Genomic DNA, 18972 nt, shown 5'->3' on the forward strand with positions numbered 1-18972 from the left:
GTTGGTTAGTTTTTAAAAATCAATTAAACCCTGCGAAATCAATATCGAAACGAAATCAATAAAAACAAATAACACCCTACCTCCACCCTTCGCTACTGCAATATGTATGTACTGTGGTTTGTAATGTTTAAAAATAAAATCAAACTCTTTGATCATATTTTGACTTTTATTAAAAATAATTGACTCTTCGACCTCTTACGCAGTGTCGATAGGTCTCCAGCAACCACGGTTGCCACACGAGAGACGAATAGAAATAACTTGTCAGTATCTCACTGGTTGTGTCTCAAGATGGATGTGGAAGACATTATTACACTAGCTCTCTTTATTGAGAAACAAACATGAAATAAACTTCTTTTTGGTGCATTTTTTTTTCATTACCAGCAAGTCCTTCACCACTGAACCGTTTCTAGAACTTTCTTCCACTAACTGGTGTTTTTTCATTTTGTGACTTGAATAATTTGTGTATGACATGTCCCAAATTATCCTTCTCCTCTATTTCAGTGCCTAATGAATCTTTTGCCTTGAAATCCATTGTTTTTTTTAATGAAAATTAGTAAATAAAACGAGATGAAATGAACTCTGACTGCAGACCGGTTGCTTGTGCAGTGTGGAACGTGCGATAAGAAACACGCTATCCCATTGGTTGTTCGCCATTCTTGTCGCTGAGTGAATTGCCCCTATTTTCTTCTCTCCGGCAACCAGCTAATTGCCACAACCACGTATGTATTCTTTCTTCTGAATCATGGTTATCAACCTGATTGTAAGTGACGAGTATCGACACTTTAATACTGACAAAAAAATCTTTCCTGAAACATTCTATTAGAAAACAGTGATGTGCACTACACGTTGAATGTTCTCATTATGGGTTTTTATAGTCTAAATCAAATGTAAATTTAAATATTAAAATCTGATGCTTCAGAATATGGTAATTGGGTTTTCAATTTCTTGAAGTTTTGAAGTCATTCTAGATTTTATTTTATTTGCTAATCCTTGGTAACAATGTTAAAACTTCAGATCAAAAATATTAATAATGGTGTTCCATTTTCTCGCACTATAAGGCCATTCATGAAAACCATTCTGTGTAGGTATAATGTAGAAAAAACACAACATAAAAGTTTTAATAAGCACGCTTCGCTAAGATTTGCTTATTCTTAAAATTTATTTAAACCCATGTTTCACATTAATACCTAAGATTTAAAATTCTAACCAAAATAAGTAATGTATTTTGTATTAATAAAATATAATATAGATTTCATTGCTAGGTATCTGTATGTTTTATTTTATTAATCTTTTCTTGGGTCGAAAACCAAAACTATTACCCTAATCGTGAGTCATGGGTCGAAAAGGCTGAGCTAAAATTTTTGTATTAAAATATGTGTTGATTCCTGTTGACTCCTCAGACCAGGCTTTGTGGTTTCTTTCTCGTCACAATAATATATCTATGGATTAGTTGGACCTGTGGCCCAATATTATTTTTGATTTTTAGTTAAAAGCTTAATTTAATAATTATTTTTACATTCTAATTGCAGTTTCCACCCCACTGAACCTGGACGAATGTGTGTTAATGTTTGTATCAGACGACGTAGTAATTGAAGAGGTTAATCAAAAACCGACAGATAGGCGCCGCCGTAGAGCGAGGAAGGTGGAAAGAAACTGGGTGAAGTTTGCCACATATAAAAGCAGGGAAGAAGCGGAGGCAGTTGTGAAAGCGGAAAAAACATGGGGTATGCAATTTAGAAATAACACAAAAGACGGCTTAAAAGTATACTACCGTTGTAATCTCGACAAAAAAAGACAGCAAGTGTGTAGGGCAGCTTTATATTTGCTTTATCATAAAAACAGCAAATACGTTACTTTATTCAAAGCAGCCGACAAACATTCGTCTCATGATTACTTGCAGAAATCATGTAAGTTGTCTGATGAAAGTAAAACTTTAATCAAACAACTGTTTATATCAAAAGTTAAACCTAAAAAAATGGTGGAAATTCTCGCTCAAAAGGGTCACAAATTAAAAAGCATGGCGCAACTTGCGAATCACTTGCTTCAATTGCGAAGACAGAAGTATGGTTTTAACAACACCACTCTTAGTGAGGACGGTACGTGGCGTTTGAATCACACTGAAATACCAGATGTTGATTGAAGCTATTTCATTCCACTATAATCACTCGTAAAAGCTTAATTGGGAGTTTCGAGTTGGGATGTTGAAAAATGTTTTGGAGTGCAAACGTATCGTCGGATTTTTTAGTCCCAAACTAAATCTTAGGCATACATGGCGGTTGATTTGACCAACAGAGCAGATCATCTGACATTTTGGGTTTCCTTTAATGGGTTCTTGTCAAAACTGTATAATTGTAACAAAAAATAATTGTTACCCCCCCCCCCCGCCAATAAATAATGTTTTAGTAGTAGTTAGTATTTCGTTACCTATTCATGAACCAAAATTATACATAAATATAAATAATTAATTTTCATGAAGGAATCATTATATTTCCTTTATTGTTTAAACATAATTTGAAAACACTTCTGAGAAATATAATATAATCACTAGAAAAAATCTTTTGTTAAATTTAAAAATTGAATACCGTTGAGTAGAAAAGTGCAAAGTACCAAAAATACAAAAAAAAACATATTTTACTTGGAATGGGTGCCAAGTACTATCATTTGTTAAATTGCAAAAAGACTATCGCTCCAGAAGTATAGAAAACATTTTTTTAATCGATCAACAAATGGCAGTGCCCCGTGTTGTACACCATTTTTCATTATTTTTTTTCATATCTATTATTATTATATTGCTTTTATAAGTATTGTTACATTATGAAGTGTAATATCGGAGCTGCATTGTAAGTTTACTGAAGAAAATGAATAAAATAATAAAAAGTTTTTCTTAATTTCCCACACTTTTGATTTTTGGCACGTAGCACCTTTCTACTCAACGGTATTCAATTATGTATGTTCAATAAAAGAATGTTACTTACATTCTTAAATATTGTGAATTGTTCCTTGAATAAAAAAATATATTATATTTTAGATATAATAAAGGATTATTCCGATTGCATAATATAATATGTTAAAAAATTGACTAACTAATTTGTATACCTACTTGTTTTTAATTATATAATATGTATTTAAAACAAATAAATGCTAATATTAAAAACAGCAATGTTAAAATTTTATAAAAACACAAAAAACATATTTACATTTTACAACATCGGCTGACATGTATACTGCTGCAGAAAGTCACACCACATGACAATATAACCAATTAGCGTGCGCAATGCCGTGTGATTACTTGCTAACCACCCATCAAACTTTGTTTATGTTTATGTAGATTTGTCTGTTAAATCAGTCGGCTAGTTTTTCTGTAATGGATCATTTGATAACCAGACCTTACTTACAGAATGTCAAAAACGGTTATGTAGCATTTATAATTGAATATTTAACATTGAAGTTGATTTAATCGTCTCGGTTACCCGTGTACTTGAATCAATAGAACGCTCTGGTCTTCAATTGTTGTTACTCAGTGTTGTACATTATTTTGGATTGAAATCATATTCGTTTTGTGTATTGAAATAATGTAATGTATAGTCTCTGTTATTCTCTATCCACTGCCGAATTAAGGCCTCTCCTTGCTGTCTTGTCTCTTCTCAGTCAATATGCTTTGTCAGAGGATTTTACCAATAAACCAATAATAGTCAGAAAAAACATTTATTTTTGTCTTCAGTGGGTTTTGAGACATTATGAATCACATTATGTAACGATTTCTGTAAAATATGATTTTAAATAAAAAAGAATAAATAAACAAAAATGACTTGTTATTTGTGTGAAGAATTTTGTATTCGAATAAAGTTTTAAAACTGATATCTGATTTTTTTTCTGTGATCAATTTAAAAATGGGAATCATCATTTCATTAAATTTAATTTGATTGCTCAATAAACAATATAAAGGTAAATAAAATTACATGACATACACTAGGTTTACAAAAAGATATTTGTCATTTTCTGTATGAATTCAATTAATTTAATTAAAAAAAAACAATGTTTTTAATTTTGAAGTTTGCTCAGTTAACCAAAACATTCCCTTATATTTGTATTGAATTTATGATGTGAATAGTGATATGAAGAGTATTAAACGATTTATCTTTACTTAACGTGAATCTAGTAAAATGATCCAATAGGTTGGCCAAATTGCTAAAGATCCAATCCTCATGAAACAGAGCCCAGAATATAAATTCCACTTTCAGGAGACCGATATGTTTTGCATAGAAGCGAGCATTGTCATTTACGCATTTAACTGACTAAAATAATAATTTGAGAATTCCTTAAACACAAAAACATTTACTAGAAAAAGTGCAATTTTATCCGGATGTAATGAAATTAAAATATCAGAGATTAAGGATATCTAATTAAAATTTATATGAAAACACTAGTTCTGCATTGTGGTGAAATACGGATGATTCTGGAGATTTAATACAAATATAATACTCAAAATAACATTTCGTTATTTATAGGCCATTTACATATTAAGCATGGATTTACTGCTCGCAGTACCTATTGTCGCCACCATAAAAAAAATGCAAATCTAAACAATTGTCGTGCAAGTGGCAAGACAGTATGCATTGATTAAAAAAGTTAAGCGGCTTCTGAATTTTCATGCGATAGTTGCAACTTGTGACGATCGTTGCGACCCTGGTGGTAAACAATAATAAACGTAACTTGTTGACACTTGATAAATGATATTTGCGTGACAATCCGCATTTTTTTGTGTAAACAGTTATTGCTATGACAGTTTAATTTACACCCTATTGCTGGCAGTAAATCCATGCACATGTATAGGCGTTAATAGATAGGAGATATGTATTCTCAAATCTCGAAAGTCGAGACACAAGAATCACGTCTCAGAACCGTTATTATTTATTATCCATATTAATATTTAATAAACTTATTATTTCCTTTCAATGTAACAAACTCGGTTCCTAATTATTTTTTTAATTACATTCCAGAGCCTATGTTTATTCAATCAAGAACGGGTACGACTTTGTTATTAATAGGTTCTGGCAGATTTGGAAGCCGCGTCATAAGACCAGACGGGTGCTCAAGATGGCGGTGTTTAAAATTCACAATGGGATGCAAGTGCAAAGCAATGACGATTGGCAACACTGTCGTCAAAATAACTGGATTCCACAATCACTAATTTACAAAATTAAATGTCATTGTTTACTTCCAATAATATGTCATTGTGGTAGTAAATTTTTTATCATTATGTAATATGGATGATGTTTTAAGTTTTGTTCATAGTCCAGATGGAATAAGCATCTTGTATACGAATTGAAGTGAGAACTTTCATCGCAAATGAATCGCACATGTACCTTTTTATTGATAGAGATAGCAGAGTCAAAAGAGTGAGATAACACTAGTTAAACATTTTGCTGTTAAAGCAATATGTGGTATCGTGGTAGCTTCTTTATATGATTCAAACTGTTTAAAAATCTGTACTCATAATATATTATCTATTTATTTATATAATTATGGAACTTCATTATTATTGTTTTGAAATAGTTTCAATTAATGCTACATTGTTTGATGTTAATATCTGTTTCAAGCTATAAACCCATCCTCGAACGACACAACAAATGTTAAATAACTAACTGGTGAATGTTAATTTTTAGTGTGTATATCGTGCCAGAGTGAAGAGAGAATGTTCTTGGTAGATAACAGTAGGTAACATAGTGAGGTTTTATTTATTACATGCATTTAGTAAGTCCCAATTTATTTCATATAACAAACAGTGAAAGACCAATTTTTCACTGACAAAAAAATCATGCAAATTGGTTTGCTGCATATGTCAACGTGTTATTTCACCCTTCGGAGATATTATTTGGATGGATATAATAAAAAAAAACAGAATGACAAATAATACCATGTCCTAGTCTATGCTGTATGCCCACTGTTAATTCTATAAAATGAAAGATCGTCCATTAATCGTGTTGGGTAACCTTGACCATGTGCACTGCAGACGTGTCTATAAATAGAAACGCACACTTGCGTCTGAAATTCATTTTAACAATTTTAATTGAATTTTGAGTATTTATACTGTAAACCGAGTATTAAATGTACTAAAATGAAAGGGGACTGTAGGAACGACATGCAACACGGAAAACATAAATTCCAGGCAGATAAAACTGGCGTTTCCCTGAACAATATAGCTTTAGTAAATATTTGACATTAATTGGAACAAAGTTCAGTGTTAGAAAATAAAAATCTCATATAGGTATAGGTACCACAGAGAAAATTATACATAGAGCAGTGGCGGCGAGGGGTAAAGGTAGGCTGTTAAGATTCAACATAAATAGTGCACACTAAACTTTGTCAGTCAAACTTATTTATTTTCATTGAACTAAGAATACGTATTACAGATGGTGGTGGATAGTTTTTTAAATTTCATTTAGCCCTGCCTATATGAAACGATTCTTTTCTTTCGACCATGTCCGATCCTAATTGGATCATATGGGCCTCCACAGAGTAGAGGTTTGTATTAACAGATTGTAGTTTTTTTACGAGAAATGGATGTCAGCCACTTGCTCAACCTATTAGGTCCATACCCTGACAAACACAAATTGAAAAACAATGTGTGTACTTGCCAGCCCCAGGATTCGAACCTGGGACCCACGGCGTTATAGTCCAACGCTTAAGCCGCGCGGCCACCATGGGTGTCATGATACCATAATCGATAAAAAATATTCTTCATGTATAAAATATCTTAAATTTTAACGAATATTTTCTACTATGGCTTGGATTAGGCAGGGTTTAATTTTAATTTTAAAAACTAACAAACTATCTACAGATTGTAGTCTTACTTCAATGAAAACAGATATGTTTGACTGACAAAGTTTTGTGTGCACTTTATGTTGCATCTTAACAGCCTACCTCCACCCTTCGCTACTGACATAGACTGAGTATTAGGTAACATCTGTATAATCCAAGAAACTTTAGCCAAAATTCACTACGAATTGTCAAAGCAAAAATACTTTACTATGCCATATTTTCATTTGGTTGCTTGTGTTGTTTTTATCTTCTCTGTAGTGTAAACTCATACAATTTAATATACTGATAATCCTTGGTGGCAGACTATTACAATAGTTGTACTGGATCTGATTTGTCTGTTGAACAGACATTTGCAACTGATCACTAACTTGTAAAAGTGGTAGACAAGTAGGTATTATTAATTTAATATATTTTTTAAATATTAGCTAATGTGCAGAAAGTTAAGGCTCGGTTCAGACACGGCGGATTTCGCGCGGATGCATTTGTACTAACTTTTAGGCTTCCATGCGGGATCCATTTTTTGCGGTTCACCAGCGGATTGCTGATCCGCGCGGACAAGTGTGAACGAATATATATAGAAGCTTGTACAAATTGACTCCGCGCGGAATCCGCCGTGTTTGAACCAAGCCTAATAATTGACATCTTTGTGTAGTGGTGATAATGTTTTATTTTATTAATTTTGTAATTTATGTACTTACATCATTTCAACTCTAGAAAGAAAAAAGGGCGTAACCCATTTTTTCAAAATAGGTTTTATTGGATAATAACCGTTGTACACGACTAAATGTCAAGTGGATGTAAGGTGGAAATGCCGATTTATTACCTAAATTTAGATTGGCAATTTTTAAAAAAAAGTTGGAAGTGAGGTGGGAAAAATGACTTAATCATCATATTTGTTGTTTTTTCTTTAATTAACTCAATAATTAATATAAAAACCAAATTATTATTTATCATGTACTTCAAGGTTATGTCTATTTTGTATTTTAACTTTGACTGAAAACCATAACAAAAACATTTTTGTGCCTCCTGTAAATTTGATTTGTGTGGATTACGCACTTTTCCCTTTCTACAGTCGATATGAAATTGTCCTACATAATACATTATGGAAGTCATAATAGATAGTATAAAATAAAACACTTTTTTAGCAAAAAATTGACTTAATTTATTACTGCAATTTAAATAACAATTCTATGTAACACATAATTACAACAATACAAACATTATTTGGAGTGCATTATAATTCACTCAGCCTAATTGTATCATTATAATAGTGTATGATGCTAGAGCACTTACGAGGGAATAAATAAGTGTATGGTCCAAGTAAAACAAGTTGCAAATAGTAATTCTGGTGTTGGGATTTGCAATCAACTGTTTGAATTTTACGACCTGCCTCCGAACAGAAATATCTGTAAATAAAAATTATTTAAAATATATCTACGGTACTACCATGATACTGTGTTTTATTTTAAATTAGAGTATTGAAAAAGTAAGCGCTGAATTGGGCTTCAACATTAACGAATATAATACGAAGTTAATGATTGTCGATCGAATGGACAAGCTTGTCCTCACCGATAGACTAAACCGTTTGTAACGAGTGAGCGATTTCATATACCTCGGTTTAAGCCTCAATGACTCTGGTAGCTGCAAGAAGGAAATTAGGCGATGTTCAAGACGCTACGAGTCATCTCACCAAGACACCACCATTAAAAAAAGTCATTAAAACTGAGTCGTTAATACTGATCATAGATGAAGAGAATTGATGGTATATGATGCTGGCGGAGGATGTTCTGCATTCCATGGACGACTAGATGTACAAATGTCTTGGAATTGTACTGGAAGAGCTTGGCGTCATCTCTCAGCCAACTGCAAGAGACGCATTCTCCAATTCTTCGGTCACTTAGTAGGAAGAGATCTGAGCAGTCCGGTGAGAAGAAGGGATGGAGTTGTGAGGTGGTACATCTTCCAGATGGAGTGACATTATCAAGAAAGCGACTGAAATATCGATGACTGACGCAACAAGATCTACGCAGGATCGCTTTACCTAGATGGAAGGAGATTGTTGGCGACGCCTGTAATTTCGCTGATCACCATCCTCGGTAATTAGGCAAAGGATATAAAGTGATCCAAAAAAATTAGGGTCCTTGCATGCATATAGACACTCATCTTTGATTCAAATAAATCCCAACGCATTCACGTTCATGGACGTGATTTAACCCATAGAGTCAAAACACTGTAAAATTCAACTGTCAAAATATTCAAGCTGGATAAATGTCATTGTCCATCAAATAAAGACAGTGATATTGTATTGTCACTTAATAAAACAAATTAGTCTGTAAAACGGTTTATTCCATTTTGCCACTAATATGTTTTTGGGAACGAGCCGTGTTTGCAAATAGTAACCCAATATTCAATAGTCAGGAATGTATACTTATTAAAAGCCATTATGATAATAATATTAAGTATAGTGAAGTTGGATACTTTTGTGTACCTACTAAGTAAAATTTTTGACTCATACCTGTTTTTGCACTGATAGTCAGTTTGTCCAAAGCGACGGTTAAACTATTTATGGTTCTCTGTAATTTGTCACTTATAAAAATTGGCAAATACAGATAAAGAACATGGTGGATCGTCCAGGCGGCAATAGCTATCATAGTGTTGGTATTCTGAAAACAAATAATGTAACAATACCCAATAATACTAAACATATTATTTTTTAATTATATATATATACAAAAAAATGTTGTTTTTATTGAGATATATTAAGTACTTTTAGTTTTAGGGCCAAATTATTATAGTAATAAATTTACTTATTTAAATAAGCGTTAGTTGTCTGATTTTTGGTTAAATAATAAATAATGCGTTACAGTGAAATTTCTGTCAAGTAATTACGACTTATAAACACAAATCATGTACTTAAATATAGTTTCAGATGAATCAAGATTATCTATGCAAACACCAACCAAAAAGGAATGAATGAGAATTAATAGATTTTGCATATTTATTAATGAACACAGAGAGCGTGTTTCTGTTTCAATAATTAATACAAATTATGTTAGGAATACTTTATCTGCGGTGTGTGCATTTATTCAATTAACCGCTGTTTAGTTTGTTTGTATTATTTATTAATTTTCTATTGTACAGTTTTTCTACAGTGTTATCAGCAAATAAATAATATCATACCAATGTTAATGTTAAAAACTTAGCATACATACTGAAAATAATATGGAACTTCTACTCGGTTTCACGAGTAAACTTGTATTTAAAATGAAATTTAAAAAAGTATTTATCAAGCAGAACAGCATCTGAAAACACACAATTATATATATTTACAAATAACACGGTTAACATAATAATGTAAAATACCAGTCATGAAGGGTGGAGGTAGGCTGTTAAGATCCGACGTAAATAGTGCACACTAAACTTTGTCAGTCATATTAATTTGTTTTCATTGAACTGAGAATGCAATTTGCAAATAGCGCTGGTTAGTTTTTAAATTCAATTAAACCCTGCCTAAAACAAACCATAATAGTTTAGGTATGCTATGGGCGATTCGACAAAAAAAGTGCACACTTTTTCAGTCATATCTATTTGTTTTCATTGAACGAAGAATACATTGATGGTTTAGTGCACAGATATTGTCGAAATTGAGTTAACATACACAAAATGTTCGTCTGCATCATATCTTTATGCTGTAAAAACATTGTACATCCAAATATGATATTTTAGAAGATACTGTATCATTCAAATACACAATATGTCCATTTCTCATGCATCTCAAATTTTAAACTATGATTTTCTCAAAACATACTAAACTGGACATACAATATCTGTGCACTAAACCATCGACATAATATTACAGATGTTGTTAGTTTGATCTTAAATTCATTAAACCCTGCGTAGCCAAACCGTAATTGAATAAAAATATTCTTCTATCTATAAAATATCTAAAATTGTGTGTGGTTTAATGGCATAATATTAGATATTTTATAGATAAATGAATAATTTTTGACTCTTATATATTATGGCTTGGATTAGGCAGGGTTTAATTTAATTTTAAAAACTAACAAACACTTTCTACACATTGTAGTCTTAGTTCTATGAAAACAAATACGCTTGACTGATAAAGTGTAGTGTGAACTATTTATATCAGATCTTAACAGCTTACCTCCACACTTCGCCACTGGTAAATATCAGTGGCAAAGAGTGGAGGTAGGCTGTGGAGATCCGACATAATAGTGCATACTAAATTTTGACAGTCATACTTGTTTGTTTTCATTGATCGAAAAGTACAAATTGCAGATGGTGTTGATTAGTTTTGAAAATTCAATTATACCTTGCCCCAGCCAAATCACTGGTATGCAGAAGTTGTAGAATTTACCAAAAAGTTAGTGTCTGATAGACAACCTTTTGTGACTGCGACCGGTCGTGGCTACCTGTAGTTGAGTGTAATTTCCAGTCTGCCACCTGCCCACGTGTTCACCTTTTGCGTCACAGTTTCGTTCACCACGATTACTGTCAGATGCGTAGCAGTGGCTGGTAGTTATGTATATACCCAGTAATCAGTTGTCGTCGATAGTATTTAGCTGCGGATCCGGCTACTACCGCAGAGAGCTCTATATGTGCGAACGCCCCATGAAAAATACAGTCCACAGCATGTGTTTCATTGTTTATATTTCATTACATCAATGGTTAAATTCAATAATTACTTACCGGAATATTGATGAAATAGTTTGAAATGCTTATATTATCCGCCAATTTATTATATAAATGCATCATTTTTTCCAATTCAGAGACATCTGTGTTCTCTTCAATAGACTTAGAAAATGCTTCCATTTTATTTTTATCGTTCTTCACTGTCAGAATTTTAATATTCGCTATCAAAGTCTTTATAATAGTTATGATCAGGTATATTTCGGTGGCAAATTTATGAGCGAATGAATTTGTGACTACCACAACAATATACGTCCAGTTCTTACGCCACTTCTTTTGATTCCACGAATACAAGTCTAGAGATATATGAATAGCTAACACAATTATTGAAAACATATGAAAAGCCAATGTTTTCCACTTTAAAAATTTATGTTTATTAATTTTTCCATTAAGATACTCGAATATATACTCATAGTTTGAGGTCATTTTAAGTGTCTTTGCGGAATTAAAAAATGCAGCCATTACCCAAATTGATATTCCGCATACGGTCAATGATATTGTTATTATTACGTTAGAAATGTCTACTGATAAATCTACTGTTGATTTCTCCGTAAGTTTTCCGTGTATATATTGTGCCAATAAATATATTATAATGCAACACGTTAATATACTTCTCAGTTTGTATACAATGCCGACTTTATTTAGTTTACCTCCCGTATATATTAGTGAACAAATCCCTATTATCATGTAGTATGTATTAACAAATATAAATGATTGGAAAATTTCTGAATCTAAATATTTAGACGGATTCATCGTTAAGCGAAGAATTTCAACGTTTCATTCAATGAGCACTCAGTACAGATACTAATTTCACATTTCTTTTTGACATACATATTAAGTCAGTAATATTGAATTTTTGTTTAATTATCTAATGGCTCTATTGATTTTTAAATATATTATTCATGAAATGGTACCTCACATAGATTAAGATAATACGTAAGACACGTTTTACAGAATTGTTAGTATTTTAGTACAGTCCAGTGGCGCAGGGTGGGGGTAGGCTGGTTTCGACATAAATAGTGCACACTAAACTTTTGTCAGTCATACTTATTTGTTTTCGTTGAACAAATAATACAATTTGCAGATGGTGGTGGTTAATTTTTAAAATCAATTAAACCCTGCCTAAACCAAACCATGATAGTTTAAGGTATGCTATGCCGACAAAATGGTGCACACTTTTTCAGTCATACTTATATGTTTTCGTTGAATTAAGAATACATATTACAGATGGTGTAAGTTAGTTTTTAAAATTCATGAAGCACTACCTATACTAAACCATAAACAACAAAAATATTCATCTATCTATAAAATATCTAAAAATATGTATGGTTTAATTATGGCATAATTTTTAGATATTTTATAGATGGAAGCATATTCTTTATCTAATGTCTATGGTCATGTTTTAGAGGACATTGTACATATAGCACTACAATGCCCTAAATATGAACTTCACAGAGTACAGCTGCGAATTGCGGATATCTATGAGAATGTCGACGAGTTGAAAGGTGTCCTGGCGGTGGGTAAGACGGAAGAGCTAGGCAAAATTGTGAAGTTATTTAACAGAATAGGAGTGAGGACCTGGTCAACGGATACCCTTCTAGAAGAGAAGAGGCGATATGACAGCGAGTAGCAATCAAAGCCTCGGTAAAATCACAAAAAAAAAATAAAAATGTTTATGGTTTTCTTTAGGCAGGGCTTAATTGAATTTAAAAAACTATCCAGCACTATCTACATAATGTAGTCTTAGTTCAATGTAAATAAATACCTTGACTGACAAAGCATTCACTGTTTATGTCTGATATTAACAGCCTACCTCTACCCTTCGCCACTGGTACAGTCAGATATTGGATTACGAGCATAATAATTCATTTTGGATACATACATGTTTGTTATCTAAAACACTCATATCCCCTCCCCATAAGAAATAATGGAAACTCAGATGATTCATTCCAAAACTCAAAAATATTCATGTAAAAATGATTAATACTTTTTATATTTTTATTATTTAAATTAAATTTATGTAAAGTACTCGAATTTATTAATTATTGCCACTATCGGAAACACTGCTAATAACTCATGGGAATCTTTTTCTTTTTGTGCAACTTTAACAAGGAACCTATTCAATGATTCTTGCTTTTGCCTCTTTATGCGGATTTCTCATCAAGAGAGAGGGAGAAAAGAACCATCGCCTCAGTTGTGAGCATGTGACACTCGACAGACAAACCATACACCAGTGGCGTAGGGTGTCTGTTGAAGGTAGGCGGAGTGTGGTAGATAACTGAAAAAAAATAATGCCTGACCGATATCCGAACTCGAGCTAGAAAATTGTACAAACATGATAGTTGAGTGTTTTGACCGTGAGACTATTTTCCAATGAGCCCAAGGTGGGCATAAATGAATGTACCTGTATATTTACAGAAAAATACATCGCTGTAAGCAACAGAGGGTCAGTTAGGCTTAAATACCTACATCCTCAGGTCACGTAATAGTATGCCACTGGATTTGAGATTGTGTGTGCGTGTTTTTTCAGCAGAAAAGCTTTTTAAAAGATTAATAACTGACTTTTGCTTTCTGTTTGTCGGGTGATCAGAGTGGAGGGTTTGTATTAACAGATTTTTGTTTTTATGAGAAATGAATGTTAGACACTTGCTCAACCTATTAGGTCCATACTCTGACGCCAAACACAAATTGAAAAACAACGTGTATTTGTCAGGATTCGAGCCTGGCATCCACGACATTATAACCGACATGTAAGCCACTCGGCCATCGTGGGTATTAAAGATTATAATTACCTATCTGAATCCATCGGCATATTGAAGGGGCAAGTGTGTACCTACACGACTTTTTGTGTTTTCCTTCTAAGTAGCAAATACAGCAATTGATATTGAACTACATTTTAAAATAAAAACAATTTTATTTTACATCTCGCTTTTACTTGCTAATATGATATACAGGAGGACCTCGACTTTCGCACATAATTGGTTCCTGAAAAGGTGTGCGAATGTTGAATGTTCGAAAGTAGAGGGAAGTAAAAAAAAATTAAATTGTGTGTATTTTGAAATATGTATTTATCAAGTAAATATAAGATGTTTAAGAGACATGTTTAAGTGGGGTTTGCGGATGTTTCCCTTAAAAAGTTATCAAGAGTTAACTGTTTGCCACTATTCTTTTTCTTATTTTAAGTGGTAAATTATTAACTTTACAATATTGCTTAACTGCTGGCACGAAATGTAAAGTGAACCAATCTTTTAATATTAACGCAGTAAACCCAGGTTTTTTTATCTTTATTTGATTACTGGATACAATTCTTTATCCTTCCCTTTCAATGCCCTGGTATTTTCTGGTTGATAAATTAACATTGGCATCAATTTTAAATCACCAGCCAAGATTCCACCAAGAAGAAATGTCAATCGGTTTTTAGAAGGTTTATGCCCAGGGGCAACTGATTCTTCCTTAGATAAGAATGTACGACTAGGCATTTTTTTTCCAAAATAAACCTGTGTCATCTACATTAAATATTTGGCTAGAGGAATATTCTCCATCTTCAATAATTTTGGATAATGAGGAAATAAATTCTCCGCGAAAATCAGCCGATTCTCCAGTGAATTTAATATAAACCAACCGTTACTTGCTTGAAAATTGTGTTAGAATCTTCTTTTAATCTAGCCTTCCAATCTCTGTGCAAACTAAGAGCCTTCGCTTGAATAATTGAAATATTCAGAGGGACATCTTTTTGATGTTGGTCGTCGATCCATGATGACAAATATTTTTCCATTTCATCCATAACTATGCCGTGTCTTTTGGAAACAACCTTTAAAGATATATTTCCACAATTTTGAACGTATTCCTTAATTTTTATTTTATTTTTCAAAATTGAACATAATATAGTAGTAGACCTATTTGTATCATACGAACGTCCGATTGAAGAAAAAGATTCACCGCAATCAGAACGTCGTGCGAAGTTTATAAGTCCTTGATTTCTCTTTGTTCGTACCTATCAACACTGCAGTTTTTCTGTTTCTCACTCTTGTTTATAAATCTTATTATGTCTTAACCCCACGGCCAGCGCGACGTTTTAAAAAAACGTTTTTTTTTAAATGTGCGAAATAGCGAATTGTGCGAAAGTCGAACGTTCGTAAGTCGAGGTCCGCCTGTAATTGTTTATATTGGGTGTTTATGTGATCGTTTCACTTTTACTACTACACTACTGTCATTGGTCATCACGGCCTGTTGTAGTGTTAAGAATACATTATATGTGAATGAATGAACAACAAACATTCGTTAACTTTAAAGTTAACTTTTATAAAATATTTTACACAGTGTATGTATGTATCTTGCATATATGTTATATATGCATATATATATACACTTAAAATAAATGCTATAAAACATTTGATAAAAGATCTTATATGCCATCACATAAATTATTATAAATAAGGAATTTGTTCGACATAATAAATAAATATGTTCAACGCAGTCTAGCCTGTATGTGTGAAATTCCCCCATATAAACAGTATGAGCATTGCAGTCCACAGGATGTGTTTCATTGTCTATATGCAATTACATAAATGAATAAATTTAATAATGACTTACTTACCGGAATATTAATGAAATAATTTGAAATTCTTATATTATCCGCCAATCTATTATATAAATGCATCATTTTTTCCAATTCAGAGACATCTGTATTCTCTTCAATAGACTTCTCCTTCTTCACTGTCAGATTTTTAATATTCGTTATCAAAGTCTTTATAATAGTTATGATCAGGTATATTTCGGTGGCAAATTTATGAGCGAAAGAATTCATGACGGCCACAGCAATGTATGTCCAGTCTTTACGCCATTTCTTATGACTCAATGAATACTTGTCGAGAAATAAATTATGTGCAGCTATCAAAATTATCGGAAATACATGAAAAGCTAATGTCTTCCATTTTAAAAGATTATATTTATTATCGTTATTAGTTTTTCGATCTAGGCACTCAAATACATACTCAAAGTTTGAGATCATTTTAAGTGTTTTTGTGGAATTAAAAAATGCAGCCATAATCGAAATTGTTATTCCGCACATAGTCAATGCAAACAGTATTATTACTGTAAGCATTTCTATAGAAAAATCGAATTGTGAGTTTTCCAAAAGATTTGTGCGGATATATTGTATCAATAAATATATTGTAATGCAACACGTTAATATACTTCTCAGTTTATATATAATTCCAACCTGTTTTAGTTTACCACCTGTGTATTTTATTGAACAGATCCCCATAATCATGTAGTATACATTAACAAATAAAAATGATTGGAAAATTTCTGATTCTAAGTTTTTTGACGGATTCATTGTTAAGTTAAATATTTCAACGTTGCGTTCAATGTGTACGAATACTAAATACATGTTTCTTTAATAATACTAAAAGCATCTAGCTACATATTTATAATTATTCGCATAAATATTAACCCTTTGATGGATCAAAAACGAAATATCGTTATTCATAGTAACAGTGAGAAATACTAACAACGATCATTGTTGATGTTAATAATTGAAATGGTTAATAATTTCGAGAACTTATTGTGGGAGTAGGTTCATGTATAGAGTCAACTACCTCGCTATATATTATGTGCAGACAAATTACATAAGAATGTATAGATATGATAATAATATATGGGTCTTTTTAAATGGAAACACTCACATGGACATTTAATGCACATGTTACTTTACACTTCACATCGATAATTACATGACAGTAGTAGATAAAGGTTTGTCATGATTACATTGTTATACGATATTTTAACTTTGAAACTTAAGAATAGTCTTGCTTCTCATAAGTATATGATCATTACGCAGCGAGGTTGGTACGAGAATCGCGTATATGTTGAAGTGATCAAATTTCTGTCTTTTCCGTTCTGGTTTTGTCTAAGCTCATTTTTAGAGCATAGGCATGTCAGTTGAATGGAGTTAGGTAAAACCTCTAGAATCTTCCTACTGTGTCATTAGATGATTTGTTTGTTGGAAATTAAAGTTATTTATAGATGGCTAAATCCATGTAAGTAGGTACCTAGCATAGACTAAGTACTTAGCTTGGTATAAAACTTATAATTGTCAATAAAACATTAAAATTTATTACGGACATGAAGTTAGCCGTTAGTGTTATCTACCTTTGGGCTGAAATATTCTAAAATAGGTTGCATTTTTATTAGTCTGTTAAGGGGGGACATGCTCAGCATAGGTCAAAATGGAGCTTTTATTGCATTTTCAAGGCATGATCCTGGCCATTCCTTAAACGTTGTAGATAATCTATTTATATAATTTTGATGCCTTATTATCCTTTATATTTATTTTAAACATTTGATGACTGCATAAAGTATTTTTATTACATAAAATAGTATTCTTTTAAACCTCTCGCTCTAATGTTTTAGAATATAGTCATATTTCAGTACATGCATGTGCAGTGGTGTTAAGATTTTTCACATTTATTAATTTTTAAACGCATTTATAAAACCATTAGTATAATTTATGTCAACATTATTACAGTGAAATATTTACGATAAAAAATTATATTGATAATCTCTGTGATCCCAAATTTGACAAGAATTAGGCATTTTATTATTCAAAAAATGGGCAAGATTAACACATTTGAAGATAATTCTAAAGATACTAATTATAAGCTATGTCTTTGACCATTCAAGTGTCATAAACATCCCACGAATAATGATTGCTTTATAATAATTATTGACCTAAGAATAAGGTAGTATTTTTTTGAAATACACCATTTCTATTGGCATTTCCCAGTGGCTAAGCTACAACATACGGCCGTAGCCATAAATTGACAAACGATAAATGAAGTAGGGAGTAAGATCATTTTAACGCGCGTGTTTGAACATGTACCTAACCAAATTCTTTTTTTTTTTTAAAAACGCTACATGTTCAAACACGCGCGTTAGTTACCATGTCGACATAAATTATACTAATGGTTTTATAAATGCGTTTAAAAATTAATAAACGTGAAAAATCTTAACACCACTGCACATGCATGTACTGAAATATGACTATATTCTAAAACATTAGAGCGAGAGGTTTAAAAAAATACCATTTTATGTAATAAAAATACTTTATGCAGTCATAAAATGTTTAAAATAAATATAAAGGATATTAAGGCTTCAAAATTATATAAATAGATTATCTACAACGTTTAAGGAATGGCAACGATCATGCTTTGAAAATACAATAAAAGCTCCATTTTGACCTACGCTGATCATGTCCGCCCTTAAAATAATATTCTGATGCAACACAATCAACTTCAACAATAATTATAAATGGTAGCATTTCTCAATGGGAATTTGGAAAAGTCATAGCAGCTAAAAGGTTGTCATTGAAAAGAAATTTTTGTCTAATTATCTAATGACTTTATTGATTTTTATATATTATATTATTCATGTATGCCT

The 18972-nt window shown here is 32.0% G+C and overlaps 1 protein-coding gene across 1 annotated transcript; it reads left to right on the plus strand.

Moving 5' to 3' along the window:
• Window positions 1-434: 434 nt before the first annotated feature.
• Window positions 435-8002, plus strand: LOC147073267 (uncharacterized). Its single transcript, XM_085945171.1, has 3 exons — window positions 435-719; window positions 1530-1724; window positions 5001-8002. The coding sequence occupies exons 2-3, from the start codon at window positions 1565-1567 to the stop codon at window positions 5189-5191; spliced, it is 351 nt and encodes a 116-aa protein (XP_085801297.1). The 5' UTR covers window positions 435-719; window positions 1530-1564; the 3' UTR covers window positions 5192-8002.
• Window positions 8003-18972: the final 10970 nt, after the last annotated feature.

The sequence above is a fragment of the Rhyacophila brunnea genome, unplaced genomic scaffold (assembly GCF_057557595.1).
Source record: "Rhyacophila brunnea isolate RB1 unplaced genomic scaffold, BYU_Rbru_1.0 scaffold_18, whole genome shotgun sequence".
NCBI lineage: Eukaryota > Metazoa > Arthropoda > Insecta > Trichoptera > Rhyacophilidae > Rhyacophila > Rhyacophila brunnea.

Coding starts and splice junctions, on each gene's coding strand:
- LOC147073267 (XM_085945171.1), top strand. CDS start 1,565: ATGTTTGTATCAGACGACGTAGTAATTGAAGAGGTTAATCAAAAACCG. Junction 1,725..5,000: donor GAAAGCGGAAAAAACATGGG/GTATGCAATTTA, acceptor ATTACATTCCAG/AGCCTATGTTTATTCAATCA.